This window comes from Gymnogyps californianus, chromosome 25, assembly GCF_018139145.2.
Source record: "Gymnogyps californianus isolate 813 chromosome 25, ASM1813914v2, whole genome shotgun sequence".
NCBI lineage: Eukaryota > Metazoa > Chordata > Aves > Accipitriformes > Cathartidae > Gymnogyps > Gymnogyps californianus.
In genome coordinates this window covers 2408662-2430128 of record NC_059495.1, presented here as the reverse complement: position 1 = coordinate 2430128, position 21467 = coordinate 2408662, and the positions used below count along the sequence as shown (strand labels likewise).

Here is a 21467-nt window from a genome sequence, read left to right as displayed (position 1 = left end):
AGTCCTCATTCAAGTTCATGAAACCAGTTAAATTGTTCATGTCTGTAAAGTTGCTCAAGTGCCTAGTTATTTACTAAATCCAAACCTTGATCCCCAAGGACTTAGGAGATGTAAAAGTTCAGTTCTAGAATACCATTGATGTGTGCGTTTCACAGACATGACACATGCTGCAAAGCCATAGCCTTAGTTCAGCTCCAACACCTACCTCTGGGATTCCTGAGTTCTGATGACCTGGAGTGGAATGTCTTAATGATATTTTAAAGGACCTTTCTCTATTTAAGATACTGATTTCAGAAATAGTTTCTCCAACTGGACTCCCAAGAGTTGGTCTAGGTTTTAAGTCTTTCATAAAATCATTAATCTATTTTAAAACATAGACCCCAGTTAGTATCTGTCTGAGCAGAAACTGTAGCTCTTAAAGCTCCTGTATTCGTTCATTCTGGTGCTCTGCCCCTTTCTGCAACCTGCAAAAAGCTCTTAGAGGCTGAGCCATTAAAATCTTAGCTGGAGAGCTCGTGTTCCCGGAACCAGGTGCACACCAGCTTCCTAGCCACCAGGAAGCAGGCTCAGCATTTATTAATGTTTGAAACAAAGTTCCCGTGTTCTGGTTTCAGTCCTGAATCAGTTTCTTAAAGGCAGCTGCACATCAGGATGGAGAGGGTCAGCCTTCGGTTTCAGGGACTGCAGGTCATATATCACTCATACGCTGTGGTGGATGGGGACGTCTCCTGCGCGCACGCCTGGTCGTTTACGTGTGGGACAGGGAAGTTATAAAGCTGGAGCGGGGCGAAACATGCAGAAGTGATGAGGTGTCTGAAGTGTGGCACAGGGGATAGTTGAGAACGGGGGCAGCAGGAAGAGGTGCAGGCTTAGCGTGTGCCCCGCAGCGGGAGAGGCAGACGCCTCCGGAGGAGAGATGCGCAGCGAGGGAGGCAGGTCCTGTCCCCGGGCTTTGGCTGGGGGTCTTTGCCGCTGCCGCCTCCAACGCGCGTAGGGGCTGAGCCGGACCCGGCCCGCTGGCCCGGAGCCCGGGGAGGGAGGAGGCGACGGCTCCTCCCCGCTCCCTCCCCTGTCGCCCGGCAGCCGGGCCGCGGGCCACTCGCATGGGGCCGGGCGGTGCAGCGAGCCGGGCGCCCAGCGCACGCCGACGGAGCCGGGGACGATGCTGGCGGCCGCGGCCCTTTGCGCCGCCGCGCTGGGCTGGGCTGCGGGGGCACGGCTGCTCAGCGGTAAGGCGGTGCGGGGCGGCGGTCCCTCCGCTTGCCCGGCTCCGCGGAGCGGGGTCGGCGCTGAGGGTGCCGGGGAGCGCGGGGTGCCGGACGCGGGTCTCGCAGCTCGGCCGAGACTCGTCCCCTGGCCCGGAGTGGGCACGCCAGCTCCGCCGGCCGCTCCCCTCTTGCGCTGAGAGGGTTTGGCTGCCTGCGGCAGCCGTTGCGACAGAGGCGAGGATGTGCGTGCACTACCTGGTGCAGTAATTCTTCCCTTCTGACTCCCCAGCGGGAGCTAGCCCTGCGCTGGGGAGACCTCCGCATCCTCTGCGTTGGATGGGAGCAGCCCCGCCTTCCTGGTCGTGCAGCGGGCACGCCGATAGTCCAGTTTCGTTTTCCTCTTCCAATGAGAAACTCTTCTGTTCTCTCTGCTGCATTTCTGCCTCGGTTCTAGGAGTTTTAAATGCTGCCCTGGCTAACAGAACTACTCTTGTCATCCGACCCTCAGTGGTAATTACCAGCCTGGCTGAGTTTCCAGCCAACACGAGGTTGTCTTACTCTTCCTCTACAAAGTCTCTTTTGATTATCTGTCTGTCCTCCCAGTTTTGTGCAAAGGAATGTCGCCTATTTAGATGCCTTTCATAGTAATAGATGTATGGCAGCTCAAGGTTGGACCAGCAGTGTTTTTGGATGTAGTGCCCAAACTAGGTAGTCTGGTCTGGTTTTAGGGCACGGAATAGCCAGTCTGGGGGAAGTTTCTGCCTGACTTGATCGGTTGGTATATTCAGCAGAAAGCCTGAACACTGTCACCCATGAAATGTTCATGTTGTTCCAACATAAGGCAAACAGTTTTATTATAGCTATAAATACATTTTTAATTCTGCCATACTCTTGTCTGCAGTAGGACTTTTGTGGGAGTGAGTTAGAGGGCTCAGCTGCCAGCTGTGGGGTTAGAGATGTATTTCTTTTCATTAATTTTTTACTTTTCAGTATAATTGACTCATCCCTAGTCTTGCATTACCAAGGCTCACTGAAGTCAGCAGGCTTTGAGGCAGATCCCATGTAGGCAATGAGGAGATAAGGGGAAAATGCAAGGAACCCTTTCAGCATTGGTTAGAGCTACATATACGATTATCCTCTGTTACCTAAATTATATTTGGGAATCTAACTAGCAGTGAAGTCTGGACAGTAATCAGCTACAATAAATTTTTCCTTCGCTGAAAGCAATGGCAACTTTGGCTGATAAGACAGAGACTTTCTGCCAGTTAATGGCAAAAAACATGTTTGTGTATCAGAAAAGAACTCAAGTGTAGTTTGTGACACTATTTCTAGACAGCTGGTGCAGTTTTTTAATAACAATGTGCCGTCTGTGTTTTTTCTTATGTCTTTCACATTAGCAGTGGACATATCCCTCAGAAGAGGTAAGGTTTTTTGCCTTTTTCACCAAGCCTGCATGAGGGTTAAGTTACCAAGAGAAACACAGGTTATGCCCAGAGATGTATTTTTAAATACTGCTTTTGCAGTACAGCCAGTTCTAATTCCTGTGTAAAGTGTTAGCAGATTCTGTGACTCTGAGTACTTAACTGTTCAAAAATTCCAGTACGAAAGGTGTTTAAATTCCCATTCTTAGAGTGGCCATGCAGGAGCATATAAGAATAAAGAAAAGCCAGGATATATCCCATGAAGGGGTTTATAATGACCTGTCCTCACACCCCATTTGTTCTGAGTACATTACAAATATTGCTAAATGTTTTTCATCTGTAAAAACATGTAGGTTAGCAGATTGTGTCTGCAGTGTGTTTGAAAAGAAATACTTACTGAGTAAAACAAAACTGTTTCCACAGTCTAAATATTGGGACTCTTCTGCTGAGAAACATACAAGTGCATAATTTTAGTGTATGTATCTTTTCACTTTGATCTGTACTTTCCTTGTAATCAAAATAAGCCATGCTGCTGCATACATGAGAAAGTCCTTGGCTTATGACAGTCTGAAAACAGACATTTTTTACTTCCTGGGCAGTCAGTAACATTACAGTGCAGAGCAATGCTTACAATTGGACTGTGTGAACACATCGTGGTACACTGCAGTATATACTCCATGAAACTATTACATATACCCCAGAAGATAAATTATTATCTCTGCTTGTGTAAGGGGATCTCCAATTTTAGCCATTTAAATTCCTTAAAAATAATAATAATTTAAAAAAATAATCCTTGAACCCTTGTAAAGGAACTCTCTAAAAGGTTGCACATGGCAGCTTGCTCTCTGGCACAGCATTGCTTCTTTGTACGGAACTCCTAGGGTCTTCAAATTGCAGAAAATTCATGAGGGAGCTGAGAAGTGCAGGACATGAAAGAACAGTGCTGTGCAGATCAACCTAAACTGTTACGTGCAATAAGAAAAGTTTGGAGATGCCATTTGCCAGTCCAGTAATACAAGAGGCTTTTTACCTGTGTTGTGTTTTCCATATAAACTATCGTACCGTGCAAAACTCAATCAAATGGAAGTATTAGCATTCACTTTTGGTACTAACAGGTGTAGTTTCTCTAACAGGTTTCTTTCCATTTCTGCAGGACAGACAGTTTGCCGGGGTGGAACACAGCAACCATGCTACAAAATAGTTTATTTTCATGATGCTTCACGCAGGATCAGCTATGAAGAAGCACACCTTGCCTGCAGAGCTGACGGCGGACATCTAGTCAGCATCGAAGCAGAAGCAGAGCAAAGACTGATTGAAAAATTCATTGAGAGTCTCTTAGCTTCTGATGGAGATTTTTGGATAGGGCTTAGGAGGAAAAAGGAGGAGGTAGACAATAGTACAGAGTGTCAGAACCTCTACTCCTGGTCAGATGGCAGCTCATCCAAGTTCCGGTAGGTACCCATGAGTGAGACTGGGAAGCAATCTGGTCAGGGAGGTCAGGGACTGTCACCTGCCTTTAGCAATCAGAAAGGATTCTTTCAAAAGAATCAAGCTGTCATCTGTGTTCCTTCTGCAGTCACTGAAGAGTGGTAGTTATCTCCAGAGAGCAATTCATCCCATCCAGATGTAAGGGGTAGACAAATTACCGTCTATAGAGACCCTGCTCTCTCTTTGTTGCTCTGTATAAGACACCTAGAGTGTCTAGCTTGGGCTAGATTGATAATTTTTGATTGCTAAAAGGAGGTGGAAGAACAAGTGATCTGGTCTTAAAAATCTCCAAATAGGCATGTACAAAATATGTGCTTTGACCTGAAGGTTCCTGCACTTCAGATCCCCTGAAGTTTTGTCCCCGATGTCCTGAGCAATGGGCCCTTCTCCTTCTACTTGCTGAGGGAATAGCATTTTTTTCCTGTGAGATAGTAAAACTGGAGAGCTGCATTATCTATTGTAGACATGAAAAATTAAAATTTTCACACTTGTTAGATTTCTGCTTCCTTATCTTAAGGCAAGCAGAACCACAGCATTTGCTGTAATTAAAATATAGAGGCAACAACATTTACAACCAATACAAGTTTGCTGGAGTTGTTTTCACTACTTTCACATTTCTGTTCAGCATAGGACCAAAATGTGTTTAGCCTCAAAAGTTCTGCTAAATTATGATTTGATTTCAATCATGAGTCACAGTTTTCTAGACAAAAGATATTCTTAGATCCAGGCCTACAAGGTCTGCCTTTCTGTGGTATAGAAGTAGAAAATCTGCTCTAAACATTGCCAGGTTGATGAAAGCCTTAGCCACGAGGTACTAGCTCTACAGTGAACTTCAGGTTCAAGAGAGTTTTGCCTGGTAGATATTTACTATTGAACCTGTGATTAAAGTAACCTTAAAAAATCAAATTGTACAATGTTCACTCATTATCCTGAACTTCTTGCTGCATTTACAGTGATTGAACTGCAAAGTTTCATGAAATACCCCAAATGTTCTTAAATATTTTATGGCAACATGTCATATGTATGACAAGTCTGCCTTTGCATTCTTCTTTATATTGGACATGTGTAAAAATGTCTTGTTATTGTGAACTTTATGCTTTGGGAACCCATAAGAAATTTTAGTTGCTTTGTGCAGGAACGAATAAAACAGAACTGCTTTTAGTACTGTTCAATATATTGAAGTTTCTCCTGTGGTTCAGATACTGGGGGTAGATAATAGGAAGCTAGAACCAGATCTGCTGCTGCTAAGAAACAGACATAGGTTTATTGCCTTTCATTCGTGAGACACAGCTTACTTATGCCAAATGACAAAGCCAAGGAAAAGATCAGGGGCGTGGCGGCGGGGGGGCGCGAGGGGAGGAAGGAAGTGAGGGAGGAATACAGCATTGTAGTGATTGAGAAAATACTGCTTTAACATGTGTGGGTTTTTTCCCATGTTGAATACCTTGGTATAGCTGGAATTATTTATATTGTATGGATCAGCTTTCAGAAAGTGCTTGGCATGCAGAACATTGCTTGTTCCAAAATCAGTGGGTATTGAACATCTTTCAAAATCACAGGACACAGTCTTAGAAGTGCTTCTCTGAGATGCATAAAATGCCTCTTCAGTAACGATTGTATTACAGAGTGCTAAGTAGTGAAGCCTCCTTCCTGTGTACTACTTAGAAAGGCCTACACCGGTTTCCAGTGGTGAAGTTCATGATTAAAAAAAAAAAAAAATTAATCGCAAGACAGGGTTTTTTCATGTTAATGTTTTTCTAGACACAGAAAAACAGATCGTGCTTTAGCTTTTTCATTTTCTTATTAAATAGGTGTCAAAGTTTTGCAGGCATTGGGCACTGAGGCCAGAGAGCAAAAATCATTTTGATAGATGATTTTGCACAGGTCTAAAATTGTACAGAGAAAGTCAACGTTCTCCTGAGCTTTTACTCAGCCTTGCAGAGGAGTTTCAGGCAGTGAGGTACTCAGCCCTTCACTCCCTAATATTTGTTGAACACCTTGCTTGCTGCGTTTTCTTTGAAAATTAAGAATTCCAAAAAGAGAAGATACACTGTAAATAATTGTATTGTTATTGTTCCTACTTTTACACAGTGGAAGTGGGGGGTGAGGGTGGGGTGGGGTGTGCTGAGCTGTAATCCTCTTTGATTCTGCCCTCTGTGGTGCCCTGCATGCTGTATTCCCATCTGAGCTTCTGCAGTATCACAGAAAGTGACATCAAGTCTTACCCAACGTTTGTTGTATTTTCTTTAGGAACTGGTATGTAGATGAGCCATCCTGTGGGAGTGAAATTTGTGTTGTGATGTACCACCAGCCATCTGCCCCACCAGGTGTCGGAGGTCCTTACATGTTTCAATGGAACGATGACAGATGCAACATGAAAAATAACTTCATTTGCAAATATTCTCTTGGTAATGAGTCATTCTGTAGCTTTAAAAACCAACCTGCTCCCAGTCCCCAAGAGGAGGTATGAGGAGATTGCAGTAACAGATAGGGAAACCCTTTTTTAGCTTCACCGGAAAATCTGGTGGGAGACAGATATCTTTAAATTTATGCAAGTCCTGGGGAACACAATCTCAGTATCTAATATCTGTAGCTACTTGCCTTGTGACTTATATGAATTCTCAGAGGATTTTTATAAAGTATTTGAGATCTCAAATGGGGCCTGAGGGAGAGAGAACACTAAAGAAGGGTGCTCATGTTATTAGACTATATTCAGTACACTTGGTCTCCCTACTCAAGCTTATGAGGAAATTGTGCGTATCTTTTTTCTTTTAGAGAACCCAACGAATGCTCCAATAGAGAATTCTCAAAGAGGTAAGTTACAGATATTTATTTGGGGCTTTTTTAAATGATATGCTAACTTCCAGTAGAAATACTCTGTTACATTCATTGTCAAGGACCCTCACAGACTGAAAATTTACTGAGCAAGAAACTTCCCTGCAGTTTGCCCTTTCCTTGTGCTATTCTATAATCCATTCTGCAGGAACACAGTCTTGCTGTTGTTGATGCAGTATCTGGGACCACTGGTCACGCTGCAGAAATCTAAGCAAAAGAGTACCAGTACACCTTACACATCTTTGCAGCTGGCAGTCTGTTCAATCTCTTCTCACCCTCACTTTTTATGATTCTTAAATTCCTTCAAATAACATCTGCAATACTAATTAAGCTGCTTCTTTCCAGATGTTGCAACAGAGCCCTTGAACCCAGTGTTCCCAGAAGAACGCCGTAAGAAAGATGCTAATGTAACAGTTGTAGAAGCCAAAGGTATGTTGTGCATTCAACAGTTGGCCTGCTCTAACTATCCAGGCCCACATTTCTCACATGTGGCTGCAAACAGTCAACATTTCAGTTTGAAGTGTTTGACCCTAAATGTAGAAGACTGAATTTAGACAACTGCATCTGAAAAAAAACTTCCCTCAGATCTTTTCCAGTACAAACCTAAACTGATTGCTTTGGCTACCAAAATGTTCTAAATCTAAAGTTGTGCAAAGAGTTTTGAGTCTGAAAAAGGTACTTTTCATTTATTGAATCACTTTTGAATGTCTAAAATGTTAATGTTTTGTTTGTAAGTCTATTGCTAACTATGAAAAACTTTCAATTTCTTCTTGCCACGCTGACTTCCCCCCTACAAATTCACAGATGATAAAAGACATTTTGCTCTATGAAATCTTTTGGCTGGGGGTTGCTAAGGTTTTAAAAGACAGCATATCTCATTACCTTGCACTACTGTTGCAAGTCTCTGTTAGACTTGCTGCCTTTGAGAAGAAGTAGATACTGCTAGATCATGAACAAGACTAGAAGCCCACTGAGGTATGATGTTGCTGCCTTTTGCAACTGTTAGTTTTTCTATGAAGTTCTGTGCATGTCAAATGCAACTGCAAGTGAATGAAAGCCGGAATGTCATTTTTACCCCCAGAACCTGTTCAGAGTCTTGGCTACATCCTTATTCCCAGCATTCCTGTGCTGCTTCTCCTGATGGTCGTTACAGCCATCTTCTGGTTTTGGCTTTTTGCAAAGAGGTAAGCGACATTTTTGTGTAACAAGTGAACCTGTGATATCTTGTCCTGGCAATCATTTTACAGCTAGCTTCAGGATCCTGTAAGATGCTCTGGAGAGGACTGCTTTCAGCCAAATAAATGTTTAAAAACTGGCATGGATGCTCCAGGCTGAGTTACTTGTGAAGTAAAATTTTAAGTAAATCACATCATCATGCCATTTTATTGTGTTCACAGACATATAGTAGTTAGGGAATAGTGCAAAACAAGATGATGATTTTGAAGTGTTAGCACCTAAGTTTTCTTATTAAAGAAAAGATTTGAATTATCAGAAGATCCCCTTCAAAAGTGAAAAACATAGTAACAGAAATAAAAGCATATACATTTGGAGCAAATAACATTTACCAATTTCCTCTCCTTGCTTTCTGTCTGTGCACAGTACCTCTGGTGGGGATGCTGGCTCTGGTTTTGGGAGTGTCAGTGTCGAGTTTTGCTGCCTCAGCATCTCAGCCAGCAGCAGGGTGCTAGGGGTACCTCAGCAGGTCCTGCCATGGGACTACCCCAGGTGTGCAGCCTGCTGCCACACATCTGGAATGGCAAGTAATAACAAATGTCATCCTGAGTCCAGGCTCTGAGTGTCAGCTTTCCTCAAGGGTCATCATTAAATTACTGTAAGAGAGGTGTGGTATTGTTTTGTATTTGCCTCTGTAAAAAAGCATATTTTGACTCGTCCTCTTTCCTCCATCCCTAAGGAGACAGGACCGAATAGATGCAAGCCCAAAGGAGGAAGATGCATGGCTGTCTAACCCCAGGAGGAACAGTCCAAATCTGGATATTTACAAAGTAATCAAGAAGCAATCAGAAGCAGATCTGGCTGGAACCAGGCCTGACACTAAGAATTCTTCCTTCCGTACACAGGAAGATAAGGTGCTTGACAGCCTCTCCAGGGATTATGAAGATGCAGCAATGAATACATCAACGAGTGGCTTTGTGACACTGACCAGCACCAAAAGTGGCTTTGTGACCAATGATATCTATGAGCTATGTGGAGATCGTGTCGGGAGAAGCAAGGAATCGGCATGGGTGGAGAATGAGATTTATGGATATTAAGGAAATGGACAAAAAAAGCCTGGAATATGGATGACAAAGTGAATATCAATACAAGTTAACCTGCCCTCCCTATGCACTTGTTTTAATAATAGTATATGTGATGTTTATCCTGGTTTTGCATTGTCCCTATATGCTTCTCTTTTTGAAAGAATATGGTTTTTTAAAGATCCAAACTGAAAAGAATGTATATATTTTGCTTTGCATCAAGCCCCCTTTTGCCCCAGGAATGGCTTGTTAATACTCTTGATTCTTTTTTGTACTCCAAAGATATGCCTTTGAAACTAAAGGACAATCCAAAATCCCTATTTATTTTACTGACCTACTCATCTTCAAAGGTGTTAAAAGTCAGAACTCAATCACTGGTCACACTTGGATTCGTATAGGTGTCCCCAAGAAAGCTGCCATGGTTGCAGGTTGGTTGTTGTTTCCGTGTCAGCCCATAACCCAGCTGTGTTGGCCTCCTCCACCATCTGCCTATGACACTGACAGACACTTCACAAGGAGAGTAGTGTGGTTTCTGCTTCTTTCCCTCCTAGTTCTTACTGCCAAAGCAGTGTATGTGAGTCACAGCCCATAACTGTGTGTTACTTACGCCATTAGGTTGTTTTTTAAAGAATCCCAGTAAGTGCTTTGGTGTCATAAAGCTGTGTTCCCTCACTTATCCTCTGGCAAAGGGAATTGCAAAGCAAGGAACAAGGGACTTCTCTGCAATGCTAAAGGAAGGGAATGGGGTACTCCAAAGCATTCTGATTGGTCTTGGGAGTTACAGCAGCCTCGTTAGCTGTCCAGAGATGTGCTAATTTGGTCAAAATGACAAATTGAGTACCAATTCCTTTCTTGTAGAAGGAATAGCCAGTTGCAGATTTATTCTAGATCTTTTTCCTCCTTGGGCCTGTGACATGTACTGAATTCCATGAAGACTGACATCCTGATATTAATCTCTATAGAGATGGAATTTATTTATTCCTTAGAGATGGAATTTATGAAAAGGTATGTGAACATAAAGAATTGGATTAAAAACAGCATTTTGACAGGTAAACTAAAGTGTCGTGCTAATCAGTTATAATAAATTATCTGTTGTCTATTTACAGGGACTTCACATATTCCAGTACGTAGATTAAATATGTATTAAGGTGAGGTACTGAGGATAGTTCATGGAATTTCCTCTCTGACAGTGTGAGGGAATGATATCTTATTTTACCATAGTTTTTAAGGCGTTGTTGTGAAGCCAATATTAGATACCTCCCATTTTCCTGCACCTCTGGAGGAGTAGAAATGAATGGCAGCAGGGCATAGCAACTGCCACACAACTAAATATAAATTCAGGTGAAATGAGAATTTTCCTGTTACATATGGGGAACAAGCAAGAATATGAAGCAACCTTGGAAAGAATTCACAGTCTGTAGTTCACTGCTTGACTTCCAAGGGAAAGAGACAAGAGACAACCTTCACACTAAGCGTTTTTTCAGATCATTATCTCTGTTTCTCTGTTATTTGCAGCACATTTAATAAAGTTGTTAAGGAGCTTGATTCAGAAATCAAGAGTATGCATTAGCCATGGAAGTGGTATGAAGGACCTGTCCAAATGTCTGCAGAAGCAACTTCAGGCTGGAGTTTCATCCTCTCTAAGGTGTATAAGGAGCCAGAGCAGGCTAACAGGGTATTCTAAGAGTTGCACTGAGTTTAATTTCTCTTTATTTAACAGAGAATGTACAGTTATTTTAGCCAACTGTACATAAATATGAGATTTCTGGTGTAGGGAGTTAAAAACAGCTGTGATGAGCTATTCCAAGATAAAGTGAATTTAACTTGGTCATTGGTATGTTTTAAGGCCTTTCGAAGCACACTTCAAGAGATCACTTGTATCACAAGAATAAGGAATATATATTGGAGAAGAGAGAAGGGTGGTCCCATGCATCTTTCTTCACAGCACTGTCCTTTCTGCTTGGGAGGATAATGTCATTTATCACTGAGAACGCAGAAAGGCAACTAAATTAAAAGTTGGGTGCCTAGCATTTTCTTTAAACTGTGCTTGCCTAGCTGTGGTTTGGTGAAGAGATACCTAGAGTTATCCACAGCAAGTTGAACACCACACAACTTTACTTGGAATCAAGACGGCACAGAATTTGACCATCAGCATGGATTCTTAAGTAACTAGATGTCTTTGATTTTGAACTCATCACATGGACAAGTTTTCATCTTCCATGCATTAGACAGAGGACATTCCACCATCTCCCATATAAGCTTGTAATTTCCTATGCCATATAGTACAGAGAGCATCACTGTATATGTTTGCTAGGAAGAAACAGAGCAAAGGGGACTCAGGAGCAGTGCAGACAATCTGGGATCGTGATTAACCTGGTTTTTGCTAGGGCTTTCTGATACATATTTTGTTCATGAGACATGATCAGATCAATGTTTGTCTCACAGTTATAAGGACTCAACGACCTTCATAGGAGCTTGGAGCTAATTCCAATGCCAACGTCTCTGCACTGTCGCATTTGTCAGTGCAGCTAACAGGAGTTTGGATGAAAACTGAGATTCATATTGACTTGAATATGCTCAGGGCAAAATCCCATGTGCTGCTGGATATGGGCTTGCTTTAGCTGAATTCCATTGTAAAAGTTAGTTTACAGGAATTTGGAGGTACTTGCAATTGCCAAGGCTTTTGGAAAGGAATAGGAAGGGCATTCGGATTTATCAAATAAGCATGTGATCTCATTCCATAAAGGACTACTTTCTGTAAAATATTTGATGTTAATACTGAGATCTGCAAAACTGAAAATACATTTACAAATATAAGATTCCCCCCACTGAAATGAACAGGCACAATCCATTCCTGTCCTCCCCAGCTGCTTTAGGCTATAGACGGACAACACAGCATTGTTTTGCACTTTCTGCTTTTTAAAGATGTTTGTCCTTACCTGAACACATTGGTGCTAAATGGACATGTTGAGTCTGGAGCACAAGTTCTGCGGCAAGTGGTAGATTCTAAGGCAAAGTCAGTGGCCGTGAAGTACTCATAGCAGCAGAGTGGCCTCTGGATTTTTTTCAATACAGAGCTAGTCTGAGTTTCCTATGTGAATTGAGTCCAGCTGTTAATACCGAAGTCATGAATATGCTTAGAGGTTTGCATTCGGAGCTGTACAGCTTCTTACTAGGGATCTTTGCATGTTTGTAGCTGTGTATGGGTAGAAAGCACTGTGAAGTTAGGCCATGACAATTTATCTGTCCTGTCTGATCTGATATCTCAGCTGTTTCATACATTGGTTTATATATTTTCAAGGCAAATATGTTCAGCTTTGAGTAAACCAGCACATTTTGCTTTGTCTGCACTTAGTTTTCAATTATTCCAGCAATGGAGCTGTTCCTTAAAAGTGGAATTTTATTTGATTGCATCCCATTGAACCGAGAAAGAAGTGGGAATGCCACATAGAGAACCTAGTACGTTGAACATTGGGAAGCTGGACATCCGCACTGAAGAAAAGAAAGTATTTAGGACATTATCATGTATCTGGGGCCATTTGGACCCAGCTCTGTACTCTGTCTCAGTCTGATCTTAACTACCGAGTGGTTCAGTCCCATGTGAAAAACAGAAATAACAGCATTTCACAGGCTTCCAGGGATGCCTGGAATCTAAAAATGAATGACTCTGAAGTGATTTTGAGACTACAATAATGAGGCCTTGTAATTGACAAAATTTTAATTTTATTGTCCAGCAGATCTGTGCAGCAATTTTGAAGCATGTCTAGACTAAGTCATTATGTATAAAAATCTATTTGATTAAAGATATGGTTTGGTTGAGCAGTTCTGGTACCTGGCTCTGTGTATAACAAGTAATCTTTTTTACTTATTCTGTCAGATCACGTTTGACCTTTTCACAAGCCAAATAAAAATAGCAAATGCCCGTTTATTTACCTGGCTATTTATAAAAACCCCCCACAACACCCCAAGTTTTGCCATTCTGTATTGGTTGCAATTATATCAACTTTTCAACAAAGCTTTTGTCCATAGATCTCAGTCAAGCACAGGACTTCTGAACACAGGAGTACTTCCTGCAGGAAGACAAGAACTACTGGTCACTGAAGTTAGTCCTCAGTGTTATGGTTTAAACAGCCAAGGGAAATTTTTAAGCTTTATAGCCCTGTCTAGACTTCTCAAATCCTTAGTTCAGATTTACTTAGTGGGGTCTTAAGCAATCTTGAAGATTGCCATGTAACACTCAGTCATTTCTCAGCCAAACACCCCTATTTAATAGCCTGCAGTATTGTGGCAAGGAAAGATTTCTGTTCATCTCCTTTCCCTGGTTGAATGTGTTCAGTAAGAGTATTTGTTTAGGATACCTTGTGTACACTGTGATGGACAGAAATGTGATGTGGTAGTCAAGTGCCAGTCTTCTGCTGGATGAGTTTTGCCTGAAGGCATACAAGATGTAATGCAGAGCTAAAAGAAAGGTGCAGGTTGAGGCAATCTTGACACTGTGAAATGCTTACTGAAGCCAGAACTCTTCAGAATACACTGTTAAAATTTGCAAAGAATTGTATCTGCTTTGTCTGGCTTTACACTAGGGGTTTGCTAAAGTCCAGGTTTAGGATCCATCTGGTTTTTGGTTTTGTTTTTTTCTTCTGTGATCAGAGACCAGGTAATGGAGGGAGAATGAGCAAGCAAATAAAGCATGCCAAGCAGGAACACAAATACTACTCACCTATTGCTCTGCGGGTGAGTATTTCCGGCTCCAGAAGAGCAACATTTTGCTGCCAAACAAGTCTGCCTGTGAAGCATCTGAAATGAATTTAGCTCTTGACAGGGTTCCCTAAAAGTTTGCTCTTCTCCATTGCATGGAAATAAATAAATAGGTGTCCTGTGCTTGGCTGGGATAGGGTTAATTTCCACAAGAAGGTGGGAGGGGGCACGGCCAGAATGGCTGACCCGAACTAGCCAAGGGGATATTCGATACCGTACTGACGCCATGCTCAATACATAACTGGGGGAGCTGGCCGGGTGGAGTGCTATCGCGGCTCGGGAATGAGCTGAGCGCGATGTTGCAGATGGTGAGCAATTGCATTGTGCAACACTCGCTTTACATGCTCTATTGCTAGTATTATTGTTATTATTATTTCTTCTCTCCTTGTGTTGTTCTGTTAAACTGTTCTTATCTCAACCCGCGAGGTTTCACCTTTTTCTTTCGATTCTCCTCCCCATCCCACTGTGGGGGCGGCAGGAGTGAGCAAGCGGCCGCGTGGTTCTTAGTTGCCAGCTGGGCCTAAACCACGACAATAGGAAAATGAAGCAAAACCAATTTGCATAAGCCATGAGGAAACAAAGGTGTGCCAAAGGCTTTGGCAGAAGGTGTTTTATGGGGGACTGAAACAACAACAGAAATCAGTGCACAACATGGCCATGAGTGCACTCTGCCAATGTAAATATGCAGGAAGACATTTCTGGATCTGTGCGCTATTGCTGCCTATTGCAAACATGGAATTATTTCCGTCAGTTGCCACAGCTGCTTCTCTCACTTCCCGAATGTTATAAGTGAGGTTGATGTGCACAATGGCTCTGTCCTGCATATCTGCAGTATCACAGTGTCTGCCAATCTCACACTGTTCCTCAACCAGTCAGTGGTGCAAGATGAAGCCCTGAAAGAAGTAATCCCTTTTAAAAAGAAAATCTTCTACCTGTTTTGAAAATGACACCCAGTTAGCAACCATTTCTCCTGAAAAGCAAAAACCTGGTAAAGGGGAGTTGTCATTGCTGAGTGCTTGCAATGTCCAGGGTTTCTAGTGCAGTAATTAGTGTTATTTTATCAAGCAATTGTGTGTCTGTCCACTTTTACTCTTGTATGCTTGGTCTCTTCTCTTTTTTTTGGCAGGCACTAAGCATCTTTTAGACATTGAAAAACAGGAAATGAGAGGAAAAAGCTCAAGCCAGATGTTGGAGCTTAGGTGTGTAAACATGTAAAGCCATATTTTGGCAACTAAGTGTGTGCCCTGGTCTTTTGAGCTGCTGGCTTATTGAACTCAGGCAAAGTCAGCTGCATGTGCTCAGCATCTCTGGAAGTTATTAGAAGGCTAGGTAATTTTATAATTTGTTTTCTTTGACATCTCCGTTTAGTAGAGCATCACAGCTGTAGTATTACGTAGAGGCACATTGACCACAAGAGGGCATGTGTGCTCCACAGTTTGTGTCATTCAGCCGATTGTTGAAAATGGCCTGGAAGAGCTCCTCTGTACCAGTGTTTGTGAGAAGCACTTGAATCGCTTTCCTTGAAGCACAGCAAAAGCCATCAATGGCCGTTAAAGGCTGCTGCACAAAGAATGTTTTTGTGGCTGCAGTTCCTCTAGCAGCGCTATTAAGAAATGTTTTTGTAACCTGAACTTTCAGGCCAAAAACGGCATTATGGTGTGCAGCACAAGAAAGTTTCTGCAAAAGTTTTCTATTGCAAACACAAAATCTGACTTAATAATTGATTTTGCACCAGTCTGGTGAGATTTTACGTGGATGAAAGTGGGCAGGAAGCAAATAAATATTTTATTACTAAAAATTTTATGTATAATAAAGTGACTGAGAATCAGTATTGGGGAATATTTTGCACAATGTAGAAAAGTTACTTTTAACACACCAAGCTTGCATCATGCTAGAATTATTGTTTGGTCAGTGTTTCAGATTTCTGGAAAAAATGAAGCATCCTATAGGGTGAAACAGGAGTGAAATTTCACAAATAGCAGCTCGGGATGACGCCATTTTCTATTCAAGTAGGATTATGGTAAGCTTGCTCGTGCACCTATCAATCATTTAAAAGGGTGGATGTCTGACTAAATCAAGTCATCAGTTAGTCATTGCCAGAACTTCTTAAGGGGATAAATAGAACAGTAACAGCACGGTTATTATCCATAGCAGTCTAAGTCAGCAGCGTCATCTCAAAATGTCATTCCTTAGAGGAATCTCATGAACTGGAAGTGCAGTGAAGGACAAGCATTAACTTTTCACGGAGTTCTTCAGTTCCCTTTGCAGAACAGTCATTGCTGTTTGACACGTATTTAACCAACTTTCCACAAGTATGAGGCAGCTTTACATGTAAGACGTGTATACAAAGGGAAAGCAAGAGACAGAAGTTTGTTTCTTGCATTCTCCCACTCGCTTTTTGTGGCCACGCTCTGTTTTGAGCCGTGTTTGCATCCACTGCACTCTGTGTTCATAAAAGGTCTATGACTGTTGCTGAACATGCAGCTGATTCAACAGCCACTTGTGCTCTTGTACCATCAGCTTTTGGACATGCCGTGTTTAGTCAGTGGAACTGAGCAAAGCCTCCAGGGGTGATTCCTGGTATCCAAATGTCAGAAGCTACCAGTCCTCCAGCGTGAGATGCGTCAGGGGCGAGGGGGTGATCAAAGAGGGACAGGCATGAACTGGGAGAGGAAAGATTGCTGGAGAGTTGAAATAAGCATGACATTTTTTAAATGAAAGCAAGCTAATGTGCAAGTGCAAACATAATGCAGACTAGGTGGACTTAGTACTGGAAAGGAAATTTAGCATAAAAGGCCTTAACTTTTTTCATGCTTACATTGCCAACTCTGCAGGGCCTCTAACCATTTTATGTCAAAGGGCCTAAAAAAAGCTTCCAAATCTGTCTTTCCAGGTGTGTAGGAAATGAATAGCATAGAATAGAATAGAACACGAATAGTATAGTTCAGTTGGAAAGGACCTACAACTATCATCTAGTCCAACTGCCTGACCACTTCAGGGCTAAAGTTAAAGCATGTTACTAAGAGCATTGTCCAAATGCCTCTTAAACACTGACAGGCTTGGGGCATTGACCCCCTCTCTAGGAAGCCTGTTCCAATGTTTGACCACCTTCTCTGTAAAGAAATGCTTCCTAATGTCCAGTCTGAACCTCCCCTGATGCAGCTTTGAACCATTCCCACGCACCCTATCCCTGGATCCCGGGGAGAAGAGATCAGCACCTCCCTCTCCACGTCCCCTCCTCAGGAAGCTGTAGAGAGCAATGAGGTCGGCCCTCAGCCTCCTTTTCTCCAAACTAGACAAGCCCAAAGTCCTCAGCCGCTCTGCACAAGACGTGCCTTCCAGCCCTTTCACCAGCTTTGTTGCCCTCCTCTGGATGCATTCAAGGAGCTCCGCATCCTTCTTAAATGCTGGGGCCCAGAACTGCACACAGTGCTCAAGGTGAGTATTGCATAATGCTGATCGGGATTTTGGGAGGCTGAGGTACTAAGAAAAGGCATCTTTCTCACCTGGAATAACTTGGCCCACTGGAAATGCTGCTCACTGCCAGGGAGAGGGTATTTCTGTCAGGAAATCACGTAGAGTACCCACAGAGTCTCTGATCCAGGTGCAGCAGCCCAAGCTCTTACTGCGCCCTTGGGGCCGTGGAGACTCTGATTCAGGGCTGGAGAGAGACCTGGCGCAAACTCGTTGTTTCTCCTCGCCTTGCTAACGAGGAGCTCCAGGTGGCCTCACCCCCTCTCCGATAGCCACGCTGTGCGCGCAGGTGCGAGGCGCGACAGAGCTGAGAGGACGAGGGGGAGCGTTCCCCCGGCCGCAGCGTAGAGGCGGAGCTGGAGGGGCGCAGCTGGGGAGGGGATCCCCACAACAACGCGGAGGGGCCTAGAGCAGCGCGGAGGGGGCACACAGCAGCGCAGGGGCCTGGAGCACCGGCGGGCGCCGCGCGGACCCGCCACCGTGCCGCGGCGGAGGCCGCCGGGGAGGAGAGGGGAAGGGAGGGAGGCCCGGGCGGCCGCCCCGCCGCGGTGGCTGCGGTTGCCATGGCGAGGCTCCGCCCCCGCTGACGCGCGCTGTGACGCGCGGTTGGTGGAGGAGGGCGGAGGGGGCGGGGCGGCGCGGCTCCAAGGCGCCGCAGACAGACTCGAGCCGCCGCCGCCGCTCGCGCCGGAGCCGCCGCTGCCGCCGCCCCCCGCGCCCAGCATGGTAATGGCCGAGCCCCGGCGGCCCCCCCCGCTGCTGCCCCGCGGGCTCGGGCCCGTCCGCGTCGGCTTCTACGACATCGAGGGCACGCTGGGCAAAGGCAACTTCGCCGTGGTCAAGCTGGCGCGGCACCGCATCACGCGCAGCGAGGTGAGGCGAGGCGCGGCGACGGGGCGGGGGGGCCGCGGTCGCCCCCTGCCCCGGCCTAGCTCGCCCGCGCCGCCGGGCCCCTCCCGCGGCCCCTGGGCCTCGGCCGGCCGGGCGTTGGGCGGCAGGGCTCGGGTGCCCGCAGGCGCGGGAGCTCTCGGCGTTCGGAGGTGCGCGGGGGGCGGCGGCCGTAGGGCTGTGGGGCGCAGCTGCTGGGTTTGGGGGGGGGAGCTGGCCGTAGGAGCTCCGCTCAGTGGGGCGTGGAGGGGCGGCGGGCCTCGGGGTTGCGGGGCTCCGCTCCAGGCTGTGGAGCGGGGGGCGGGCAGCTGGCCGCAGGGCTGTGAGGCTCTGCTCGGGAGCTGAGGTTTTATTGGGGGTGGCCTGGGTGGCTCGGTGGGGGCGTGCAGCAGCGCCCTTGCAGGCTGCTTGCTCCTTTTGTCCCTTTCAGCAGTGGAGCCTCCTCCTGTCGGGCAGGGGGGGATATTTTATTTACTTGAGGTGTTCGGCTGCGGGCAGGCTTTGGAGCAGGAGCCCTGGCCGCCGTTCTTGTTTGTTTTCTTGCTTTCATCTTTCTGGCAAGGGCAGTGATAGTGCCTCCTAGTCTGGCTGTAGCGGGGTGCCCCTGTGGCTCAGGCCACAGGCGGTGTGTTGCTGTCACAGTAAGGATGCTCGGGTTGGGAGGGTGCAGGGGGTGGGCAGCTGTTGGCTTAGTTCGTGAGCATAGCCATCAGATAGCGATAACTTTCTGTTAATAGGGAAGGTTCAAACCTTGTGTTGTGCCTGCTTTCATGTCCTGAATGTTTTACGGTTTCCTGACCTGGCCAGTACTTGCAGAGGAGCAGTCCTTCTACCTTGGTAATCTGTTTTAGCAAAGGAACTTTTGTGTGTGTGTCCTGAATTCTTCAATACATCATCCTGCCATTTAGCCAAATTCAACTATTTTTAGTCTCTTTGTTTAACCGCCCCCCCCCCAGTCTATGCTACCAGGTGATTACTAGTCTGCAGACTGTTAATATCTTATGCTTTACCTAAAACAAAAATGGTTGTAAGTCTGTGCGGATAAAATGTAGTCATGTTCACTTTTTAAAAACAGGTATCTGATGAGAGTAATGGCTTTGAAAGATCAGCTTCCTCTTATGTTTTCTTCTTAGGTAGTTTTAGTCGCTACACCTAGAGGTAAGCTTTTTGTAAGGCTCTGCTATCGTTGCTTTCATTGTTTACTGAAGAAGAGCTTACTGTGCTGCTCTGTACCAGACAGAAGTAAATAAAATATTGTCCAAAGTACAAGGTAAAACACTTAAAAGACCTGCAATTATTCAGTTACTGTGGTCTTGCATGGTAAAATCATTCCTTACAGGAATGAAAAATGTTGTTAGTTTGGACTACAGTTAAGGAAAGCAAACCTGCAATGTTAATGTTGTTCTGGCCATGCAATGATAGATGAGCTTTGCATCCCAAGTATTAAAAGAAATTTCTCTTACTGTCTTATTTCTCAAGTTTCATAATAAACTGTTAATTATTTTTAAATCCTTCCTTGCTATTACTGAAGAGCCAAGCAAAGACCTTGCAATGTTAGTGTTCTGTTCTCAAGTTTGATGCCATGTGCCAAACTTCTAAACACTTCACTTGAAGATAGTAAGTTGTTGTTTACTTTTTAGTTCTCATTTCTTTGGCAGACTTTGTGATGGGGATGAAAACTTTAATTGTTATGTGTAATTTTAGAATGTATATTTGTTTAGTATTGTTCAAAATAACAAGGTTACAGAAAACTTAGAGCTTAACAGCTCCCCAACTCTGGTATGATTTTTTCCATCTGTGTCTCGAATTTTTTTAACTAGCTTTCGTTTTCTGGGGAGCCTTGTGTCCAGTCCGAAGCCCTTTTATCTTCTGCGTGATTTTTACAGCAGATTTGCCTGTGATGGAGATTTGTGTCAAGGTCTTTCATTTTTTTTCACTACGGCTACATTGACTTTCTGCAGTAAGAGATGCAAGAATGTTTATCTGGAACTTAATTGCTGAGTTAGTTGCTGGAAGTATTTACATGGTCTTTGAGGAAGGGGAACCCTGTTAAGATTCCTTCTAGTGATGTCAGGGGAAATTAATTCTAGCCAAATACTACTTTGAATAAGCACTTCAAGTTTGGACCGCCTCACTTGATTTAGTGTTAGTTCACTACGCACATAAGTGGAAGTCCTGCTTATTAATGTTTCTAGATGGAAGGCTGTTCATATTTCAAGCTTGTTCTAAACTGTTGCTTAAATTTCTTGAGTTGCTAATTTCTCACATTCATCTGTGCCTTTACTAAACTTCAAGTGGAAGAATATTCAGCTTATTAGGTTCTGGAAAGGCTGTACCTGTGTATGACCAGGTCTGTACCGCAGGAAGATCTGCGCTGTGTTGCTGTTGAGACTTGCTCAGAAAGCCCTTTTTAAAAAGGACTATTTCCTTGTCTGAGTTTCTCCTGAATCTCCCTATTTGCACCCTTTAACTTTGGAACCTGTTTGTTGTTGGGCTTTTTTAGTGTCATACTTTGAAATTGTATTTTATATAGCTTTGACCTATAAAAATATTTGCCTGTTTACATAACTGACTAGCCAATAACTGTCAAATTAAAAAAAGATGGGATCTTATTACCTTGAAAGGTTAGCACTTAGGGATTATGTACAGAATCCATCCTTTTTATGGAAAACCTACATAACAGAATATAAGATTGTAACTTGAACTGAAAATAGTAAATATAGTTGCAATTGTTAGCAAAGTATAGGTGAAAATAAAATGAAACCAGGCGTGAAGCAGAAGATGCACATAAGACAGGGTAGTAGATGGTGTATGCAAACAAACTCAGAAATCATAACTTGAATCCTATATTAGTGCAACACTAAAATTGTATTACTAAATAGTCAAACAGAAAGAAGTGTGAAAGTTAAGAAAAATGGGAGGATTGATATGTATTTGTAGTAATAGAGGTAGTCCATGACCCTCTTTAATGACAGCCCTTACAGGGTGCCCCAGAGGGGACTGCATGGTTGAATGTGCCCTTTGCTTGTTTGTGTGTTTGTTGCCATTTAAGTTAATGACACGTGCTCTTCTGCCATGCTGATTTGTCCTGTTGCTGAGAAATCCTGTGATCTCCGGGTAACTTTTGTTAATAAGGCATG

At 44.0% G+C, this 21467-nt stretch overlaps 2 protein-coding genes across 2 annotated transcripts in view; both read left to right on the top strand.

Moving 5' to 3' along the window:
* Window positions 1-1162: 1162 nt before the first annotated feature.
* On the top strand, window positions 1163-9222 carry LAYN (layilin). Its single transcript, XM_050911036.1, has 8 exons — window positions 1163-1229; window positions 2606-2629; window positions 3783-4080; window positions 6368-6525; window positions 6893-6931; window positions 7298-7381; window positions 8034-8136; window positions 8865-9222. Exons 1-8 carry the CDS (start codon window positions 1163-1165, stop codon window positions 9220-9222), a joined length of 1131 nt encoding a protein of 376 aa, XP_050766993.1.
* An 8940-nt stretch (window positions 9223-18162) lies between these two features.
* Window positions 18163-21467, top strand: part of SIK2 (salt inducible kinase 2) — a 59763-nt gene continuing 56458 nt past the window's right edge. Inside the window, exon 1 of the mRNA XM_050910810.1 lies at window positions 18163-18312. Coding sequence (XP_050766767.1) covers window positions 18163-18312 — 150 coding nt within the window. The remainder of the gene's footprint in view (window positions 18313-21467) is intronic.

Coding starts and splice junctions, on each gene's coding strand:
- LAYN (XM_050911036.1), top strand. CDS start 1,163: ATGCTGGCGGCCGCGGCCCTTTGCGCCGCCGCGCTGGGCTGGGCTGCG. Junction 6,932..7,297: donor AATAGAGAATTCTCAAAGAG/GTAAGTTACAGA, acceptor GCTTCTTTCCAG/ATGTTGCAACAGAGCCCTTG. Junction 7,382..8,033: donor AACAGTTGTAGAAGCCAAAG/GTATGTTGTGCA, acceptor TTTTACCCCCAG/AACCTGTTCAGAGTCTTGGC.